General features: G+C 52.4%; 1 protein-coding gene across 1 annotated transcript; it reads right to left on the minus strand.

The window, feature by feature from the left end:
* Window positions 1–227: 227 nt before the first annotated feature.
* LOC311203595 (interferon epsilon-like) lies at window positions 228–809 on the minus strand (the record flags this gene model as incomplete). Its single annotated transcript, XM_084278336.1, has 1 exon — window positions 228–809. The coding sequence occupies exon 1, from the start codon at window positions 780–782 to the stop codon at window positions 228–230; it is 555 nt and encodes a 184-aa protein (XP_084134462.1). The 5' UTR covers window positions 783–809.
* Between the last annotated feature and the right edge of the window lie 17,261 nt (window positions 810–18,070).

Here is an 18,070-nt window from a genome sequence, read left to right on the forward strand (position 1 = left end):
TCATATAGATTAACTTATAGCTAGTATAGGCACCTTGTTTTCCAAGTGGAAAATGTACTTATATTGAATAATCCATTACATTTGCAATAAACAAATACATTTCATTAACATTATTTAACTAAAGTCAGAATGAACTAAAAGCACTGCCACAAGATATAGATCATAGAACAAACAGCAAATATAAATACTTGTCATGCTAAGTTATGCTAGGTCAAAATCTTTGTACCTTAGTTGTTAAGCTTCCTTATGACTTTATCAAGAAATTGAAGACATCTTCTCATTTCTGCACGGCTGATCTCCCAGGAGCACATGTTGTGTTGCTGGTCTTTAAGGAAACAGTCTATTTTTTGGAAGTATTTTTTCAGTTTCAGCCTGTTGACTTCTTCGCTCCGAAAGTAGTGGATCTGGTTCGTGATTACACATGCTTCCAATTGCTCAATTTGCTGATAGAGTACATTTTGGAATTGTTCTAAAGCTGTCCCATCCCAAGCAGCTAAGGTCAGATTTTTGCTAAAGATATAGAAGATGTGTTGGAAGATCTCTTCAATGGCCACTGTGACTGTCTCTTTCTGTTTGGGCTGTAGAACCTGCTCAGGAAATCTGAATGAGACTTTCTTTCTTAGACACTGTTGAGGAAACTTTTCACCCATTTTGTCCAAAAGCTGCAGGCTGTCCTCAATCACTTTTCTTTGCTGTAAAGGAAGGTGATTACACTGAAGACTGGAGATGGTGGTAGTGTACAACATTATGAGGCCAATTTGTATCAAGCCAAAAGTATTCATTATAAAGATAAGCCCTTACGTTCCTCCTTTCCTGTGAATAATTTCTGAGAGACAGGCTGCTTTGAGGGTCATTTGTAGGCTCCTGTTTCTTCAAAATCTTGAAATTTAATTATTCTCTAGGAGAAGTTTTCTTTCATCATTTTTTGGTTTTTAAGGTTTTCCCCCTTGTGTATGCTTTTGACAGTTACCACTTTCATTTTCTGCTTTATGACTTCATTGTCTTTCTGTTTTTTGCCACTTTTTTTTTTCAGCTGGATATTAGAATGTTTATATATATACATAAAATATATAATATATCTGTATCTTAGATTGTCTCTTCCAAGTCCCTTAAAAATTCTACAGGAAGTATAATGAGAATTTGAAAGAAACAGTTCCAGAAATATCCTTATTTCTTATTATTTTAGCAGTGAAAGAACATGCTGAAATAACACTCTCAATGCTGGGTCAGGGACCTGCAGAATGCTAGTGCTATACCACCCTGACTCTCAGAATTATGTATACTTCCAAAATTCAGTTCAGCTTTCTCCACCTATTTCACTCAGGAAAAAAATATTTCATTTCTCCTCACCTTTATTTCTCTTAACCATTTAGACTCAAAGGAGAGATGTCATATCATTAATATATATATATACACACACATATGCCTATGTGTATTTTAATTCATACACACTGCTAATTAAATGAAACCTTGATCTCGCTTAGAGACTGTTAAGTGCCATGCAAATACAAATACTCATATGGGAACAGGCTAGATACTTGGACAAACTTCTCTCCCCCTTTCCACCCCTGCAGGTGATTAACTCCTGAAGAAGAGGACAGATAAAGTATATTTTTTAGTCTGAGACCTGGGCCTCTGTTTAGTATTGTGTTGTTGCACCCATTGCTATGTGTTTGGCTTCGTTCCCAGTCTGTTAGTCACTCCGAACATGTTTATGAAAATATTTTAGGGCTTCCTTTTTGCAAGGTATTTAGGTACACAGGTATTTAGGGAAGCTTTCAAAAGTCATAAATTAAGCTGAACATAATTATTCACATGAGCAGATTTTTGGATGCTCAGAAGCTGCTTAAGCAACCTGGATTGGATGTAATGCCAGTGTGAGAATCACCTATGCATTAAATACATTATACAACCTCCTGACCCAGCTGGTGAATGAAGCCAGCTTGGCTGAGTAGACAGATCCAGGAAAATCTTCAGGAAAAGAGGGAAAAATATGACCTTTGGAAGAAAGGGCAGGTGTCTTGCGCTGACTATAGGAATGTAGTGAGATCATGTAGGGAGAAAGTCAGAAGGGATAAAGCTGAACTGGAACTCAGACTGGACAGTTCTGTAAAAGATAATAAAAAGTCCTTCTATAGGTACATTAACAGTAAGAGGAGGGGCAAGGTGAATCTCCAGCCCTTATTGGATACTGAGGGAACATTAGAGACAAGGGATAAGGACAAGGCTGAGGTCCTTAATTCCTTCTTTAACTCAGTCTATAATAGTAAAGATGGATATTCCCTGAGTACTCATCCTCAGGATCTGGCTGGCAGAGAGGGGAAGAACAGCAAAATTCCTATGGTTAAGGAGGAAATGATTAGCGACCAACTTGGCCAGTTAGATATCCACAAGTCAATGGGACCTGATGGGATTCACCTGAGCGTGCTGAGAGAACTCACAGATGTGCTTGCCAAACCCCTTTCCATCATCTACCAGAAATCCTGGCAGACTGTGGAAGTTCCACTCGACTGGAGGCTGGCAGATGTGACACCCACATATAAGAATGGCCGGAAGGAGGATCCAGGGAACTCCACGCCTGTCAGTCTGACTTCAGTCCCAGGGAAGATCATGGAGAGGGTCATCTTGGGAGCTATCATGCAGCACATGTGTGATGGCCAGGGGATAAGGCCTAGTCATCATGGGTTTACAAAAGGTAGATCCTGTCAAACTAACTTGATCACCTTCTATGACAGGGTGACCCGCGTAATGGACATGGGGAAGGCTGTGGTTGTGGATGTCTACCTGGACTTCAGTAAAGCCTTTGACATGGTTTCTCACAGCATTCTGACTGAGAACTGGCTGCGTGGAGCCTCTGGGCCAGTCACAATGGGGTGTTCTCCGACGCATTCCCACTTCTCCGTAACTTGCCCTGCACAGCATCGCCAAGGAACCCCACTTCAGGTGGGCTCTGCTGCCCAAGCGGTGCCCAGCTCTGGCCCTGGCTGGTAGCATCTCCATTTCCTCCAGCACACCTCCGAGCCGGGGGCCACCGCAGCAGCTGCAGCTCAGCAGCACAGGAGCTGGGTCTGCGCCCACAAGACCTGGCACTCGTTCTCTGTGCTAGAGAAAGACCTTCCCCAAGCTCCCCACTGCAGCTGAGCAGGCTGTTCTCTCCCACTGCCCACCAGCCTCTCACACACACACGCCCACCCCCATCATGCCAGCCAGGCTGAAAGTACAGACAGCCTCCCCTCACAGGCAGCAAGGGATTCCCTTCTGCACAGCCTGTCCTCATGGGAAAGCTGCACAGGAGGAGGGACCTCTGTCCCAAAGGCTCCTGCTGGCTGCACTTCTAACGCTGTGCATGTTTGCAGCAGCCCTCAGGCTGGCTGGCAGGGAAGCCGGTGGATGGAAGGTCCCCATGCGCATTCCAGCACCTCTCCCTCACGTTGAACCCTGCACCCTGTGCAGCTGGGCTACTGCGAGAAGCAGGAATTACCCACCGGTTGCAGCGATCAAGATGAGGGACAGGATGATAGCGAGCCCACTCTTCTTCTGGGTGATCTCGTTCCTGAAAGAGAGTCAGGTCTGGTGTTACCAGCACTCTGCAACTGGGGCAGGCTGGGTGCCTTTGGGGTGTTTCTGCAGCGTTGGGCAGAGCAGCAGCCGTGTACTGCTCCCCTCCCACCTCCCCCATGGCTCCAGCCCCTCTCCACATCACACATGTGTTCTACTCACACGACAGAGATGCAGGTGTGGTAAGATCTCTGCAGGAACACCAGGCCTACTGCCAGACCACCAGAAATGATCACAAACAAATCTGGGAAAGGCAACAGGAGAAAAGCCTGAGGACCTGTCTTGAGGACACCTGCTGGGACACGGCTCGGACACCTCGGGGAGGTGGGCACTTCTGCCCTGCACTCCTTCCTCAGGGCAAAACCTGGGCACTGCCCTGGGGAGGGAGCAGCTGGGTGCACCCTGGGAACAAAGATCCAAGGGCCAGGCACTGACAGCTCATCTGGGGCAGGAGGGCATCAGAAGCGAGGAGGCCTTGGCCTCCGGGCTCCCCCATACGGATGTACCCTTGCTGCCTCCTTTAACACCCGTCCCCAGCAGACTCGAGCCCGCGGGTGGAAGGCCCACGTTGCAGGGCAGCGTCGCACTCACTCTCTGGTTCTCCAGAAGCACTGCAGAGACACACGTCATCCTTTGCCGCCTGAGAACGGGTGGACCTGCAGGGGGAAAGAGGCAGCGGCCTGTAGTGCACCACCTCCATGCCAGGCAATCCAAGGATGTGGGAGCTGCCAGAGCAGCGGCCCTGGCGAGCAGACCATCCTTGAGAAGGCTCCCAGGAGATGGGACTGCCAGGATGGGAAAGGGAAGTGGCGTCCGTTTCCACCCTGTCATCCTCTGCCCAGCTGCCATGGTGCTGCCCTCCCCAGCACAGAGATGGCAAGGAGAGGACTGAGCCCTCCCACGCCTTGGCTAGAGGCTGCCCAGACGCACCCTGAGTCAGCTCTTGCAGGGGGACGGCAGGGATTCCCCAAGTTCCCCAGGGAACCATGACACAGCATGGAGCTCTCATCAGCTTCCCAGCCACACCACTCACTAGGCCCGCACTAGGCCCCTCCTGTGCTACTCCAGAAGGGGCTGAGGCCCCCAGATGAGGCACAGAGAGGAGAGCTGAGGCAAAGAAGCCCCACACAAACATACCCATTCCCCGTGTTCCTGATGGCTCTTGTCCTCGATGGGGATCGTGGTGTCCCCTTTTCTTTCCGGGCAGCTTTCCTCTGCCTCGGCATACCGGGGAGAAAGCAGGCTCTCCGGCAATCTTAGAGATTCTGCTCTTTGAGTCTTCTCCTGTGCAGCAAAGAAGGGAATCTGAGCATTCCCTTGTGCTGTCAGAGGTGGAATGCTGTCAGAGGTGTAAGACAGGTGGTTTTCTCCCAGCTGTGCTGACCCAGCCTTCACGTCCATCCCCCTGTACTGGGTCTGCTGGTGGTGCAGTTCACTGTACGGTGCTGTGTTTTGCATCTGCGGCCAAAAGAGCCTTGATGATGCACCACTCTTCCAGCTACTGCTGAAGCATGCCTACAGAGCATCAAGTGGTCTGTTTCTCACCATGGCCCCTCGAAGGGAAGAGGCTGGGGCTGGGCAAGAGCCTGGGAGAGGACAGAGCCCGGGCGGTCCACCCAATCTGACGAAAGGGCTATTCCGTGCCCTGCAACATCACACTCGGCAATGAAGACCACGGCTCTGCTCTTTGCAAAGCAGCCATTGCTGGGAGCCTGGCTGGGCATCAGGCTGCTTGTGGAAGGCAGTGAGCGACTGCTGCTGTATGTTTTGGGTTTTTCCCCTGCTCTTTCGTTTGCTTATTAAAGTGTCTATAACCCAACGCACAAGTTTTCTGTCACAGGAGGCAGCAGGCCTGCTAGCTACCTGGTCCTGATGACCAAAGAAATTGACCTTGACAAGATCCCAATGTCATGTTATGTCCCCCACCACGTCCTTATCTCTAAATTCGAGAGATGTGGATTTGATGGGTGGACCACCCAGTGGATAAGAAACTGGCTGACAGAATTTAGACAAAGGGTGGAGGTCAATGGGTCTATGTCCAGGTGGAGGCCGGTGACAAGCAGTGTCCCCCAGGGGTCTGTCTTGGGACCGGTGCTCTTTAACATCTTTATCAGTGACATCGATGATGGAGTTGAGTGAACCCTCAGCAAGTCTGCGGATGACACCAAGCAGAGTAGTGTGGTTGACACAACAGAAGGACAGGAAGCCATCCAGAGGGATCTTGACAGGCTGGAAAGCTGGGCCCTGGCGAACCTAATGAGGTTCAACACTGCGAAGTGTAAGGTGTTGCACTTGGGCCGGAAGAATCCCAGACACATATACAGACTGGGAGAAGAGCTCCTGGAGAGTAGCCCTGCTGAGAAGGACCTGGGTGTCATGGTTTGAGAAACTTAACATGAGCCAGCAGTGTGCTCTTGCAGCTCACAAGGCCAATGGTATCTTGGGCTCCATCAGAAGAAGGGTGGCCAGCAGGGACAGGGAGGTGATTGTCCCTCTCTACTCTGCTCTCATGAGGCCCCATCTGGAGTACTGTGTCCAGGTCTGGGGGCCCCCAATACAAGAAAGATGCAGAACTGTTGGAGAGGATCCAGAGGAGGGCCACAAAGATGGTTAGAGGGCTGGAGCACCTCCCCTACAAAGAGAGGCTGAGGGAGCTTGGCTTGCCCAGCCTAGAGAAGAGAAGACTGCGGAGTACCTCACTGCAGCCTTCCAGTACCTGAAGGGAGCATACAAACACGAGGGGAATCAACTTTTTAAAGGGGTAGACAATGGCAAGACAAGGGGGAATGGATTAAAGCTAAAGGAAGGAAGGTTTATATTAGATCTTAGGGGGAAGTTTTTTACAGAGAGAGTGGTGAGGTGCTGGATCAGGCTGCCCAGAGAAGCGGTGGATGCCCCATCCCTGGAGGTGTTCAAGGCCAGGTTGGATGGGGCCCTGTTGCAACCTTGTAAATCCAGGCCTGGAGGTTGGTGGCCCTGCCTGTGGCAAGGGGGTTGGAACTCTATGATCCCTGGGGTCCCTTCCAACCCATACTATTCTATGATTCTATGATTCCATGATTCTATGACTATCTGCAACTCCACAACAGAAGGGTCCTCCGTTTTATTTTGTGTTGAGTCAGTTTTTCCTGTGATGCTAATTGCGGAATGATCTCTCTCCCTGTCCTTATCTCGACTCCTAAGCCTTTCAACATCTATTTTCTCCCCTGTCCAGCTGAAAAGAGGAGTGATAGAGCAACTTCGGTGGGCGTCTAGCCTCCAGTCAGGGCTGAACCCACAAGAATGGGTTCCACAAGAGTGGAGGCTGACAGTAGACTATCGTGGCCTGAATGAAGTCACACCACCCATGAGTGCTGCTGTGCTGGACTAGCTGGGACTCCACCACAGCTGTCATTGTAAATACTCTCTTCTTGATCCCTTTGGTGGCACCATAGAGGGCACAGAAGAGCTTCCAGTACACCTAGAATCGGCTGCCCCAGGGGTGGAAACACAGCCCCACTATCCGCTATGGACCGATCTAGGCCACATTAGAAAAGGGAAAGCCCCAGAGCACGTGCAGCATACTGAGTACATCATCGTATGGCGCAACTCAGCAGAAGAAGTTTTCCTTCCAGAAAGGGAAGAAAGCCCACCTGTACACTTTTGGGTCTCTGAAACACCCTCTCCGGAGGCAGTCTGTGCCCAGGCTGCATAGAGCCTCTAAGCCAGTCACAATGGGGTGGTGTTCCCACTCAGTCCAAGTTAGACTCACTTCAGCCGCCCAGGTCTCCCCGCCCCTCTCAGGCCTGCCCAGGTTTCCTGCCATGTCTAGACCCCCTGTGGCCACTGAGGGGCCTGTGACATGGTGCCGCTCTGCTCCACACACAGAGCTCACAGGGGTTTTTTCCAGTATTTACTTCTGCGGTAGGAGGTCTCCTCATGCCTGGCTCATGGCATTTGTTTCCTTTATCCTCCCATGAACCTGCACTCGATAAATGCAGGTGTGGCATCTGTTTCCCCAGCTGTTCTGTATGAGGAGCCTGATATGCTGGAAGGCGCTGGAAATCTCCTGTCAAGAAAAGGTGGCAAAAAGACAGGTCACTCCTGATGCGCAAGGAGCGGCAGGAGGCCCCACCCCGCCTCTTCTGCCAGCCTGAGCCTTCCTTCAGGAGGTGCAGCTCCTGCCCTGGCCGAGGGCACGGCTTGTCACCTTGTCTCACACCCAGGGTCCCTGTGTCACTGCAGAGCAAACACACAGCGTCAGAGAGCACACTGGGCCACTGCTCAAACCTCGGGCTGGCTGGGTCTGTGCAGACATGGCACCTGGGCAAAGTCCTGCTGCCGAGACAAGGTGCCGGGTATCCTCCCTGCCTCCACTTGCCCGGCTGTGGCTCAGGCCCTGTTCTGCCACCCCTTCCTTTCTCCTCTGCTGGCAGAGTTCAGGATGAAAGACTGTGACACATTCTGTGTAAACAGTTGGCTAAAGATAATGCTAACGATGACTGCCGTAAGATCATGGAAGCTTTACCCTGGGATCCCTCTATAGAGGAAATGGTGGCTGCCTGCTCAAAGATTGGCACTGTAGAGCATAAAATGGCCGCTCTAGCTGCCGTGCTAGCTTTACTCTGGGATTCCTCTATAGCGGCAATGGTGACTGCCTGCTCAAAGATTGGCACTGTAGAGCATAAAATGGCCACTCTAGCTGCCGTGCTGAGAAGTAAATCGGAACCAAGATGTTATGGGTACGGACAGGAGGGACATATGAAAGCCAACTGCCCAGTAAAAACAGCCAAGGCGAAAGCAACTGGTGCTGCAGCAAAAGTTATGACCTGTACACGCTGTGGAAAGTCAGGGCACTTTGCAAAACAGTGCAGGTCCAAATTTCATGTGAACGGACAGCCTTAAAGGGAAGTGGCAGAAAGAGTGCAAAGGGGTGTGCCCAGACACAAGTACCCTCAAACAACCCCTTCCTGAGAACACAGAGCAGCATACCCTTTGCGACCAACTTAAAGGGAAAAGCAGTGGATCTGCCGGCATGGCTGTATCCACCGCCAACACAGGAACCATACTGAACTGTGATGTTAACTAAGTTCCCCTTGACACCTGGGGACCTACAGGGAGAGGACTGAGTGCTTTGCTGATTGGGAGATCCAGTAGTACCATTAATGGCATTTTTGTACATACAGGAGTCATTGATGCAGACTATACGGGACAAATTTGTGCAGCGGTTTCCTCCCTTTACCCTCAGGTAACCATTCCAAAAGGATTGCGTATTGCTCAACTTGTTCCCTTTGTGAGTTGTGTTCCCCCAACAGAGCCACTGGCACGTCAAGATGGAGGATTCGGGTCGACTGAACCGCCTCATGTCTTCTGGTCACAGCAGGTGACCAATCAGCGGCCCCAGCTGTCCTGCATCCTGGTCAGCAGAAACCACTCACTGTCGTCCATTTGAGTCCAGGGCCTTGCGGACACTGGGGCAGACACAACTATTATTTCACACCTTATTTGGCCCAGTGCATGGCCGCTTGTAAATGCTGGTGGCAGGGTGGTTGGCTTGGGGGGGCGGGCAGCACAAGGCAGGGTGTCAGCCAAGCCAATTCTCATCACTATTTCTGAGGGCCAGACAGCTACGGCCTGCCCATACGTGACACATGCCCCCCTGACCTTATGGGGCAGAGACTGTTTATCACAATGGGGAGTGAAAATTACAACGGATTTTTGACAGGGGCCGCTGTGTTGCAGGGTGTTAAACAGCCCACCTTAACCTTGACATGGTTAACTGAATAACCTGTGTGGGTGGATCAGTGGCCCCTACCTCTGGAAAAACTGCAGGCCCTGCACAACTTAGTGAGTGAGCAATCAGCTGCAGGACATATTGAACCATCGAACAGTCCTTGGAATACACCTGTGTTTGTGGTAAAGAAAAAAATCAGTGAAATGGTGACTTCTACACGACCTAAGGCGGCAAGTAAATGAGGTCATGGCAAGTACGGGAGCCTTGCAATCAGGTCTTCCCTCACCAGCAATGATACCTGTGGATTGGGATATAGTAGTTATGGATTTAAAAGACTGTCTCTTTACTATACCCTTGGTCCATCTGGACAAAGAGAAATTTGCCTTTACTGTACCAACTGTAAATCAGAATGAGCCTGCAAAAAGGTAACATTGGAAAGTTCTGCCTCAAGGTATGAAGAACTCGCCTACCAGTTCTCAATGGTTTGTTGCTCAAGCACTATCCCCAGTACGTGAGGCCTACCCTACAGGGTATTGCTGTCGCTATATGGACGACATCTTGCTAGCCGCAGAAACTGCAGAGCAGTTACAAAACATGGAACAAGCAGCCATTTGTAGCCTGCAACAATTCGGTCTGGTCATCGCCCCAGAGAAAGTTCAAAAAATAGCCCCATGGAAATACCTGGGCATGATTATGGCTGCAAGGCAGGTAAAACTGCAGCCTATCGATCTGAACATGAAAATCAAAATGATGGGGACATTAAATTGGATTCGACCTTACTTGGAACTTACCAACTCACAGTTGCAAGCTTTACTAGAATTGCTAAAGCATTCTAGAGACCCCAACGAACCTAGTCAATTAACAAAAAAAGCACGAGACATCATCCATCTTGTGGAGCAAGCCCTAAGTTATAAATTTGTGAACAGGATTGACTTGTTGCGTGAAGTACAAGCGTTTGTGTTAATCGGTAATTTAATACCATTTTCTCCATTGACACAATGGAACGAAAAACGGGCTGATCCTCTGCATGTTTTAGAATGGTTATTTTTGCCATTCCGTTCTCGAACAACAGCACCTGGATTATTTGAATTGATTGTGGACGTGATTATAAAAACCAGGAAAAGATGTGTTGAATTGACTAGGAGAGATCCTAGTCAAATTGTTTTACCTGTACAGAACTGGTATTCTGAATGGTGTTTTGCCAACAATTAGGAGCTACAGGCTGCCCTAGCTGGATTTGAGGGACAGGTCACTTATCACCTGCCCTCACACCCTCTGCTAACATTTGCACAAGAAATACCTTTTGGCCACAAGCTACTCAGTCCATCTGAACCCGTACCTGGTCCAACAGTCTTTACAGATGGATCAGAAAAAACTGGGAAGGCTACAGTAGTCTGACAAGAGAATGGGCAGTGGAAATCTGAAATAGCACTACCCCAAGTAGCAGAATTGCGCGCTAGGGTTTTAGCCTTCAAACTGTTTCCAGGCCCTGTAAATATTGTTACAGACTCAGCCTATGTAGCAAATTTAGTGAAACCGCTGGATAAGGTAGTTCTTACTGCCTTGGGCAATTGACTCCTGTTTGCAGTGTTGCTTGCTCTGTGGAAGCTGATACAGCAAAGACAAGACCTGTATTTTGTCATGCACACACGCAGTCACACGAATTTACCAGGATTTCACGGTGAAGGAAATGCCCAGGCAGACACACTGGTTGCTGCTCTTGCTCTGGGGCCTGTCCCTAACATCTACCAACACGCTATCCTTTCTTGTCAGTTTTTTCCCCGAGGTTTTTGAGCCTTGAGGAAACAGTTTGGATGATCCCATTCAGAAGCACGCTCCATTGTGGCTGCCTGTCCAGAATGTCAAGGGAATCATACACCAGTTTTCTATGGTACCAACCTCCGTGGACTGCAAGCATTGCAGCTTTGGCAGTCGGATGTCACACACGTTAATGAATTTGGGCGCTTGAAATATACGCATGTAACTGTGGATACGCTCTCAGGCACTGGTAGCTACGGCCCACGCAGGGGAAACTGGAAAGGATATGATTCGACACTTCCAAAAGGCATTTTCCGTTTTGGGGGTGCCAGGGCAAGTGAAAACAGACAACGGTCTAGCTTATGTTTCACAGGAAGTCCAGTGGCTTTTTTGCTTTGTGGGGGGTTTCTCACATTACTGGTATTCCTCATTGCCCGACGGGACAAGCAATTGTTGAAGGTGCTCATGGCACACGGAAGCGTCAGCTTCAAATACAAAAAGGGGGAATGTTGGGGAACCGCCACAGGCACGGCTGGGCAAAGCCCTTTATGTTCTTAACTTTTTATCTTGCAGAAATCGTTCTGATGTTCCTCCCAATTTTTCTTCACTTCTCCTTTTTTCTAAATCCACCCTGCAAAAAGGAATTAAGGCCCAAATGAAAGACCTACTCACAGGCCAGCGATCTGGTCTGCATGACCTTTTGACCTGGGGAAGGGGCTATGCTTGTGTCTCTAAGGATCATGGATCACAGTGGGTGCCTGCACAAAATGTGAAGCCCGTGTTCCCTGAGTAGAGGGGAGTTAATTGCTGCCAGCTTGCTTTTTCTGGGAGCTGCTGCTGCAAAGGGTTTCACTCAAATAAGGTAGCCTGCTGGTTGGCAAAGCAAACAAATGCAACAGCAAGGGTACTAAGCGCCCTGGCTACAGATGCGGATTCTGTGAGACATGCTACCTTACAGAACCGTGCAGCAATTGACTTCTTGTTACTGGCTCATGGGCATGGATGTCAGGATTCTGATGGATTGTGCTGCATGAATCTGTCTGACCACTCAGTTGACTCACACGAGCATTCAACAATTAATAGATCAAACACAAAAGATACAAAAAGAAAATGGATTCTTTGGACTGAACAGGTTGTTTAATGAATGGGGAATTTCAGGATGGATACTGTCAATGGTGAAAACAGGATTATTGCTTTTGGTGGTTGTAGTAGTCGTCTTACTCCTACTGCCGTGTTTGTTGAGCTTCCTGCAAAGGGCCCTGCAGAAATCTCTACAGGCAGTTTTTCTAACACAAATACGAAAAGGGGGAATTGTCAGGGGAGGCAGCAGGTCTGCTAGCTACCTGGTCCTGATGACCGAAGAAATTGACCTTGACAACATTCCTGCATTCCCTGGAGACAGAGAAATCACTGGCTTTGTAACAAGTGCACAGAACAGGGTGACAATGGAGACAGGGTGCAGACTAGTTGCAGCCAAGTGGAAGGCAGAAAAAAGATGACCAATGGAAAAAATGTAAAATGACCCTTCAGCCTATAAGGTTCTTATCTATTGTTTATATATAAAGTCAATACTGTAAAGAGTCTGTGCAGTTGCAATAAAGTGGCTGGAGCATTTCAATACACTGATCACTGAATGGTGTGTTGTGTCCGTCTCTCCAACGACAGAGGTCTCCTCATGTCTAGCCAGTGGCATTCGTTTCCTTTATCCTCCCATGAACCTGCACTCGATAAATGCAGGTGTGGCTTCTGTTTCCCCAGTTGTTCTGTATGAGGAGCCTGATATGCTGGAAGGCGCTGGAAATCTCCTGTCAAGAAAAGGTGGCAAAAAGACAGGTCACTCCTGATGCATAAGAAGAGGCAGGAGGCCCCACCCCACCTCTTCTGCCAGCCTGAGCCTTCCTTCGGGAGGTGCCCTGGCTGAGGGCACGGCTTGTCACCTCCTCTCGCACTCCCAGGCCTGGTGACACCAGCTACCCTGCAGCTGGCTGCGGGGGCTTCCCCATGCTGCTGCCTGGCAGCTCCTGCCACCTGACACTCGCATTTCAGGGCAGCAGGCAGCACGTGTGGAGTGGCAAGGCCATGGCTGGCTCTGCCAGAATCAGCACGTACAGGCGGGGGCTTCCTGCCACTGACTCGGAGGCAAACCTGTGTTGCTGCCGGGGTCTCATGCCTACACACGCTTCCCGTACCTTCAGAGGGAACGTCTGGCTCGACTCCTTCTCTGTCTCGTAGCTGAATGTCCCGAGCAGAGGTCCCTCTTCGCCTCCCTCATTCACACCCTTGCAGATAAAGCACAGGGGACCAGGTGAGGCTCCACTCAGCCAGGAGAAAACACACACGCCCAACCCATGCCCATGCCTATGCCCCCCCCGCCCCCTCTCCCACGGCTCAAGCACAGTCGGGCGCAGGACACGGTGGAGCTGAGCTGTTGGGCCAGAACGCCCTGGGCAAGTCTTAAGATGGGATGACACCACCTCACATATCCCCTGAAATGCCCCCTCAGGGAACCACGGTGCTCGGGAGAGACCAGCGGGTGAGTCTCGGCAGGTGCGTGGAGCCTAGCAAGTGCCCCGCACGGCCTTTCCCCAGCACCAGCTCCCAGCCCCGAGCGCCTGGCACACACTTACAAAGACACGAAACTCTCGGGGCGCGCTGCTGATGTCCCCGAGCACAGAGCCCTTCGTCAAGGGGTGCTGCAGAGTGATCGCCGTTGGTTGCACTTGAGTGGGCAACCTGATGACCACCTGGCTCTGAGACACGGGGGAAGGCCAGCAGTATCCTGGAGAAATGTCCAGCTGAAAGCAGAAGGAACCGACAGTGAGAATGCGACATGGGCCGTGCTGCTGCCAGTGCAGCCAGCGGCACAGCGCCCGCAGGCTGCATTTGTGCTCAAAATGAGCAGCATGTGGGAAGTGGGCAGAAGTGCCCGGACATCCTCCCAACCAGGGGAAGAGGGCTCGCGCAGTTCCTCGGCAGGAAAGCTCCGCTGCGCTGCCGCGGGAAGCTGACAGCTTCGAGCAAGCCAAGCCCCAGGCGAGACCTCAGGTGTCTGGCGCTGCAGTGGTGCTACTGGCTTCAGCAATACCAGAGGCCTGAGGGGAGATGCCCCGGGGCTTGCCTTGAACCCTACCGGGGAAACAGAACCGGCACTGATGCTTTCTGCTTCTATACCTGCACAAACGTATCCAGACGTTTGAAATCACACAGGTACCGGAACATGCTGCAAGGCCATGCATAGCTCCTGGGTGATAGCTCCAGGTTGATGGTGACCTCTAAAGGGAGGAGAAAGCAGCTGATGGACAGAGGCCCCCGGCTTAGAGGGTATTTTCATGGCTGCCTGCCTGCCTGTTCCGTGCCGAGCAACCCCAAAAGGATGCAGGCAAGGAGGGGATCCCTGGGCCCACAGACAGCACCTCTCTCCCAGCCGCACAAAGTCCTGAGTGCAGGGAGACTGCAAGCCCCCAGTGAATAGGGCACAGGGCCCAAGATTTCTGTCCCTGGTAAAGCTCAGTGTGGGAGGGAGAGCGCAGGGATGCTGGCCGGGATGTGCCAGCGGAGCCAGGTCCAGACTGCAGTGAGCACAAGGATGCCGCTCTGCCACAGGCGCGCAGCTGGGCCCTGTGATTTCATCCCATCTCCCCCCACCTCAGAGAGCAGAGGCTGCAGCGCGGCCTCCTAAGTGCCGCCGAGTGCTAAGCAAGAGCCCCGCACAACAAGACTTGCCTGCCTGCGTCCCTACCTACGCTTTTCACAGTCCAGAGAGGCGCCAGGGCATTTTCTTCGAAAGGCATCGCAGATATTGCCGTTCTCATGGCCTTAAGTTCCTGGGAAAGACACAAATGAACATGGGAGGTCACAACATCAGTGGGCTGTTCAGCGTGACCACAGAGTCCTGGCACTGAGCAAAGTAGGAGCTTGTAGTAGAAAGCACAAGACAAGCCTTGTCCAAACAGCAGCCAGGTCCAAGGAGAAGAGCGAGGGCTCAGAAAGAGCATTTGGGCACGGCCATAGTGTAGGCATGGGTCTGGGCCCCACAGCCTCTCCTTAGCCTCCACTCTGTCCAGTGCATCCTGGAGTCTGGCTCAGCCCCAGGAAAGCACCCTGGGCAGGGCCCTGTGCCTCCCAGGCCTCTTGCACAAAGCTCAGGATCACCTTCTGCACATCCAGCAAATCTGCAGTCAGGCGCAACACCTCATTCCTCAGCTGTTGCAGCTCCTGGGCTTCTTTCCCCGTTACAGCCAGTGAGTTCCTGCAGACGTGGAGAAAGCACATCTTGTCAGAGGGCTGTCCAGCCCCTCCCAGAGCCTTCCAGCTCTGAGATGAGCAGAGGGACAGGTGTGCGTCTCCCTCCCAGCTTTGCAAATGCCCCGTGCGCCACATGTGGGAGTGCAAACCGGACGAGGCCAGCCCCTACTATCCCACCAACTGAGTTACCACTAAGAGAGGGCTCTTACTGCATGGGTATCAGCTTGCCCGCAGCCTGCTCCTGCAGCACCTGAAAGGGAAAGGCTCTGCTCGTGAGTCCCTGAGCCACTGGACCTTCACAGAACCTGCAGCTCAAGGAAGGCACCACAGAAGCCACTGCTGTTGGTTGGATCACAGCCTGGAAACTGACGATTTGGGATGTTACCCAAGCACCCTCAGCAGGGCTCCTCTGCAGGACCTTCCTAACCAACAGTCACCAGCACTCACCTGTGGCACCTCGTTTGCCCACAGCACCTGAACGGGCAGCAAAGTCCCCCAGTAGGCACCAGCTGTAATTGAGATCACCAAGAGAGTTACCAACAGCAGGCTCCATGGGCTGCAAGAGTGCCACCACTCTGTCCCTTGCCCTGCACAGCATGCCAAGGAACCCCACTTCAGCTGGGCTCTGCTGCCCAAGCGGTGCCCAGCTCTGGCCCTGGCTGGTAGCATCTCCATTTCCTCCAGCACACCTCCGAGCCGGGGGCCACCGCAGCAGCCGCAGCTCAGCAGCACAGGAGCTAGGCCTGCGCCCACAAGACCTGGCACTTGTTTTCTGTTCTAGAGAAAGACCTTCCCCAAGCTCCCCACTGCAGCTGAGCAGGCTGTTCTCTCCCACTGCCCACCAGCCTCTCACACACACACGCCCACCCCCATCATGCCAGCCAGGCTGAAAGTACAGACAGCCTCCCCTCACAGGCAGCAAGGGATTCCCTTCTGCACAGCCTGTCCTCATGGGAAAGCTGCACAGGAGGAGGGACCTCTGTCCCAAAGGCTCCTGCTGGCTGCACTTCTAACGCTGTGCATGTCTGCAGCAGCCCTCAGGCTGGCTGGCAGGGAAGCCGGTGGATGGAAGGTCCCCATGCGTGTTCCCGCACCTCTCCCTCACATTGAAATTGCACCCTGTGCAGCTGGGCTACTGCGAGAAGCGGGAATTACCCACCGGTTGCAGCGATCAAGATGAGGGACAGGATGATAGCGAGCCCACTCTTCTTCTGGGTGATCTCGTTCCTGAAAGAGAGTCAGGTCTGGTGTTACCAGCACTCTGCAACTGGGGCAGGCTGGGTGCCTTTGGGGTGTTTCTGCAGCGTTGGGCAGAGCAGCAGCCGTGTACTGCTCCCCTCCCACCACCCCCATGGCTCCAGCCCCTCTCCACATCACACATGTGTTCTACTCACACGACAGAGATGCAGGTGTGGTAAGATCTCTGCAGGAACACCAGGCCTACTGCCAGACCACCAGAAATGATCACAAACAAATCTGGGAAAGGCAACAGGAGAAAAGCCTGAGGACCTGACTTGAGGACACCTGCTGGGACACGGCTCGGACACCTCGGGGAGGTGGGCACTTCTGCCCTGCACTCCTTCCTCAGGGCAAAACCTGGGCACTGCCCTGGGGAGGGAGCAGCTGGCAGGGTGCACCCTGGGAACAAACGTCCGAGGGCCAGGCACGGACAGCTCATCTGGGGCAGGAGGGCACCAGAAGCAAGGAGGCCTTGGCCTCCGGGCTCCCCCATACGGATGTACGCCTGCCGCCTCCTTTAACACCCGTCCCCAGCAGACTCGCGCCCGCGGGTGGAAGGCCCACGTTGCAGGGCAGTGTCGCACTCACTCTCTGGTTCTCCAGAAGCACTGCAGAGACACACGTCATCCTTTGCCGCCTGAGAACGGGTGGACCTGCAGGGGGAAAGAGGCAGCGGCCTGTAGTGCACCACCTCCATGCCAGGCAATCCAAGGATGTGGGAGCTGCCAGAGCAGCGGCCCTGGCGAGCAGACCATCCTTGAGAAGGCTCCCAGGAGATGGGACTGCCAGGATGGGAAAGGGAAGTGGCCGCATGGCGTCCACTGCCACCCTGTCCTCCTCTGCCCAGCTGCCACGGTGCTGCCCTCCCCAGCACAGAGACGACAAGGAGAGGACTGAGCCCTTCCACGCCTTTGCTAGAGGCTGCCCAGATGCACCCTGAGTCGGCTCTTGCAGGAGGGCAGCAGGGATTCCCCAACTTCCCCAGGGAACCATGACACAGCGTAGAGCCCTCATCAGCTTCCCAGCCACACCACTCACTAGGCCTGCACTAGGCCCCTCCTGTGCTACTCCAGAAGGTGCTGAGGCCCCCAGATGGGGCACAGAGAGGAGAGCTGAGGCAAAGAAGCCCCACACAAACATACCCATTCCCCGAGTCCCTGACGGCTCTTGTACTCGATGGGGATCGTGGTGTCCCCTTTTCTTTCCGGGCAGCTTTCCTCTGCCTCGGCATACCGGGGAGAAAGCAGGCTCTCCGGCAATCTTAGAGCTCCTCCTTCACAACCAGGAGGTTCCCTGCAACTCACGCAACAGCCAGGGCCTTTTCGTGGCCACCCAGCTGCAGCGATCCTGTCCTGGGCACAGAGATGCCAGGACTGAGGCCAGCTGCTTTTAGCTGGGCCTTAAATACTATGTTGCCTAGCATGGCTCTGACCTCACAGAGGCCTGGGCCAATGTGGTGTGAGGTCATGGCTGTGACATCACAGAGGGGGCCATAAGGGGGTGGGAGATCCCGGGAGTGCTGGGATACCACTGAGGGGCTGCCATGGGTCCTGGAGG

Source organism: Gallinula chloropus (assembly GCF_964237585.1).
Source record: "Gallinula chloropus genome assembly, chromosome: Z".
NCBI classification, from domain to species: Eukaryota; Metazoa; Chordata; class Aves; order Gruiformes; family Rallidae; genus Gallinula; species Gallinula chloropus.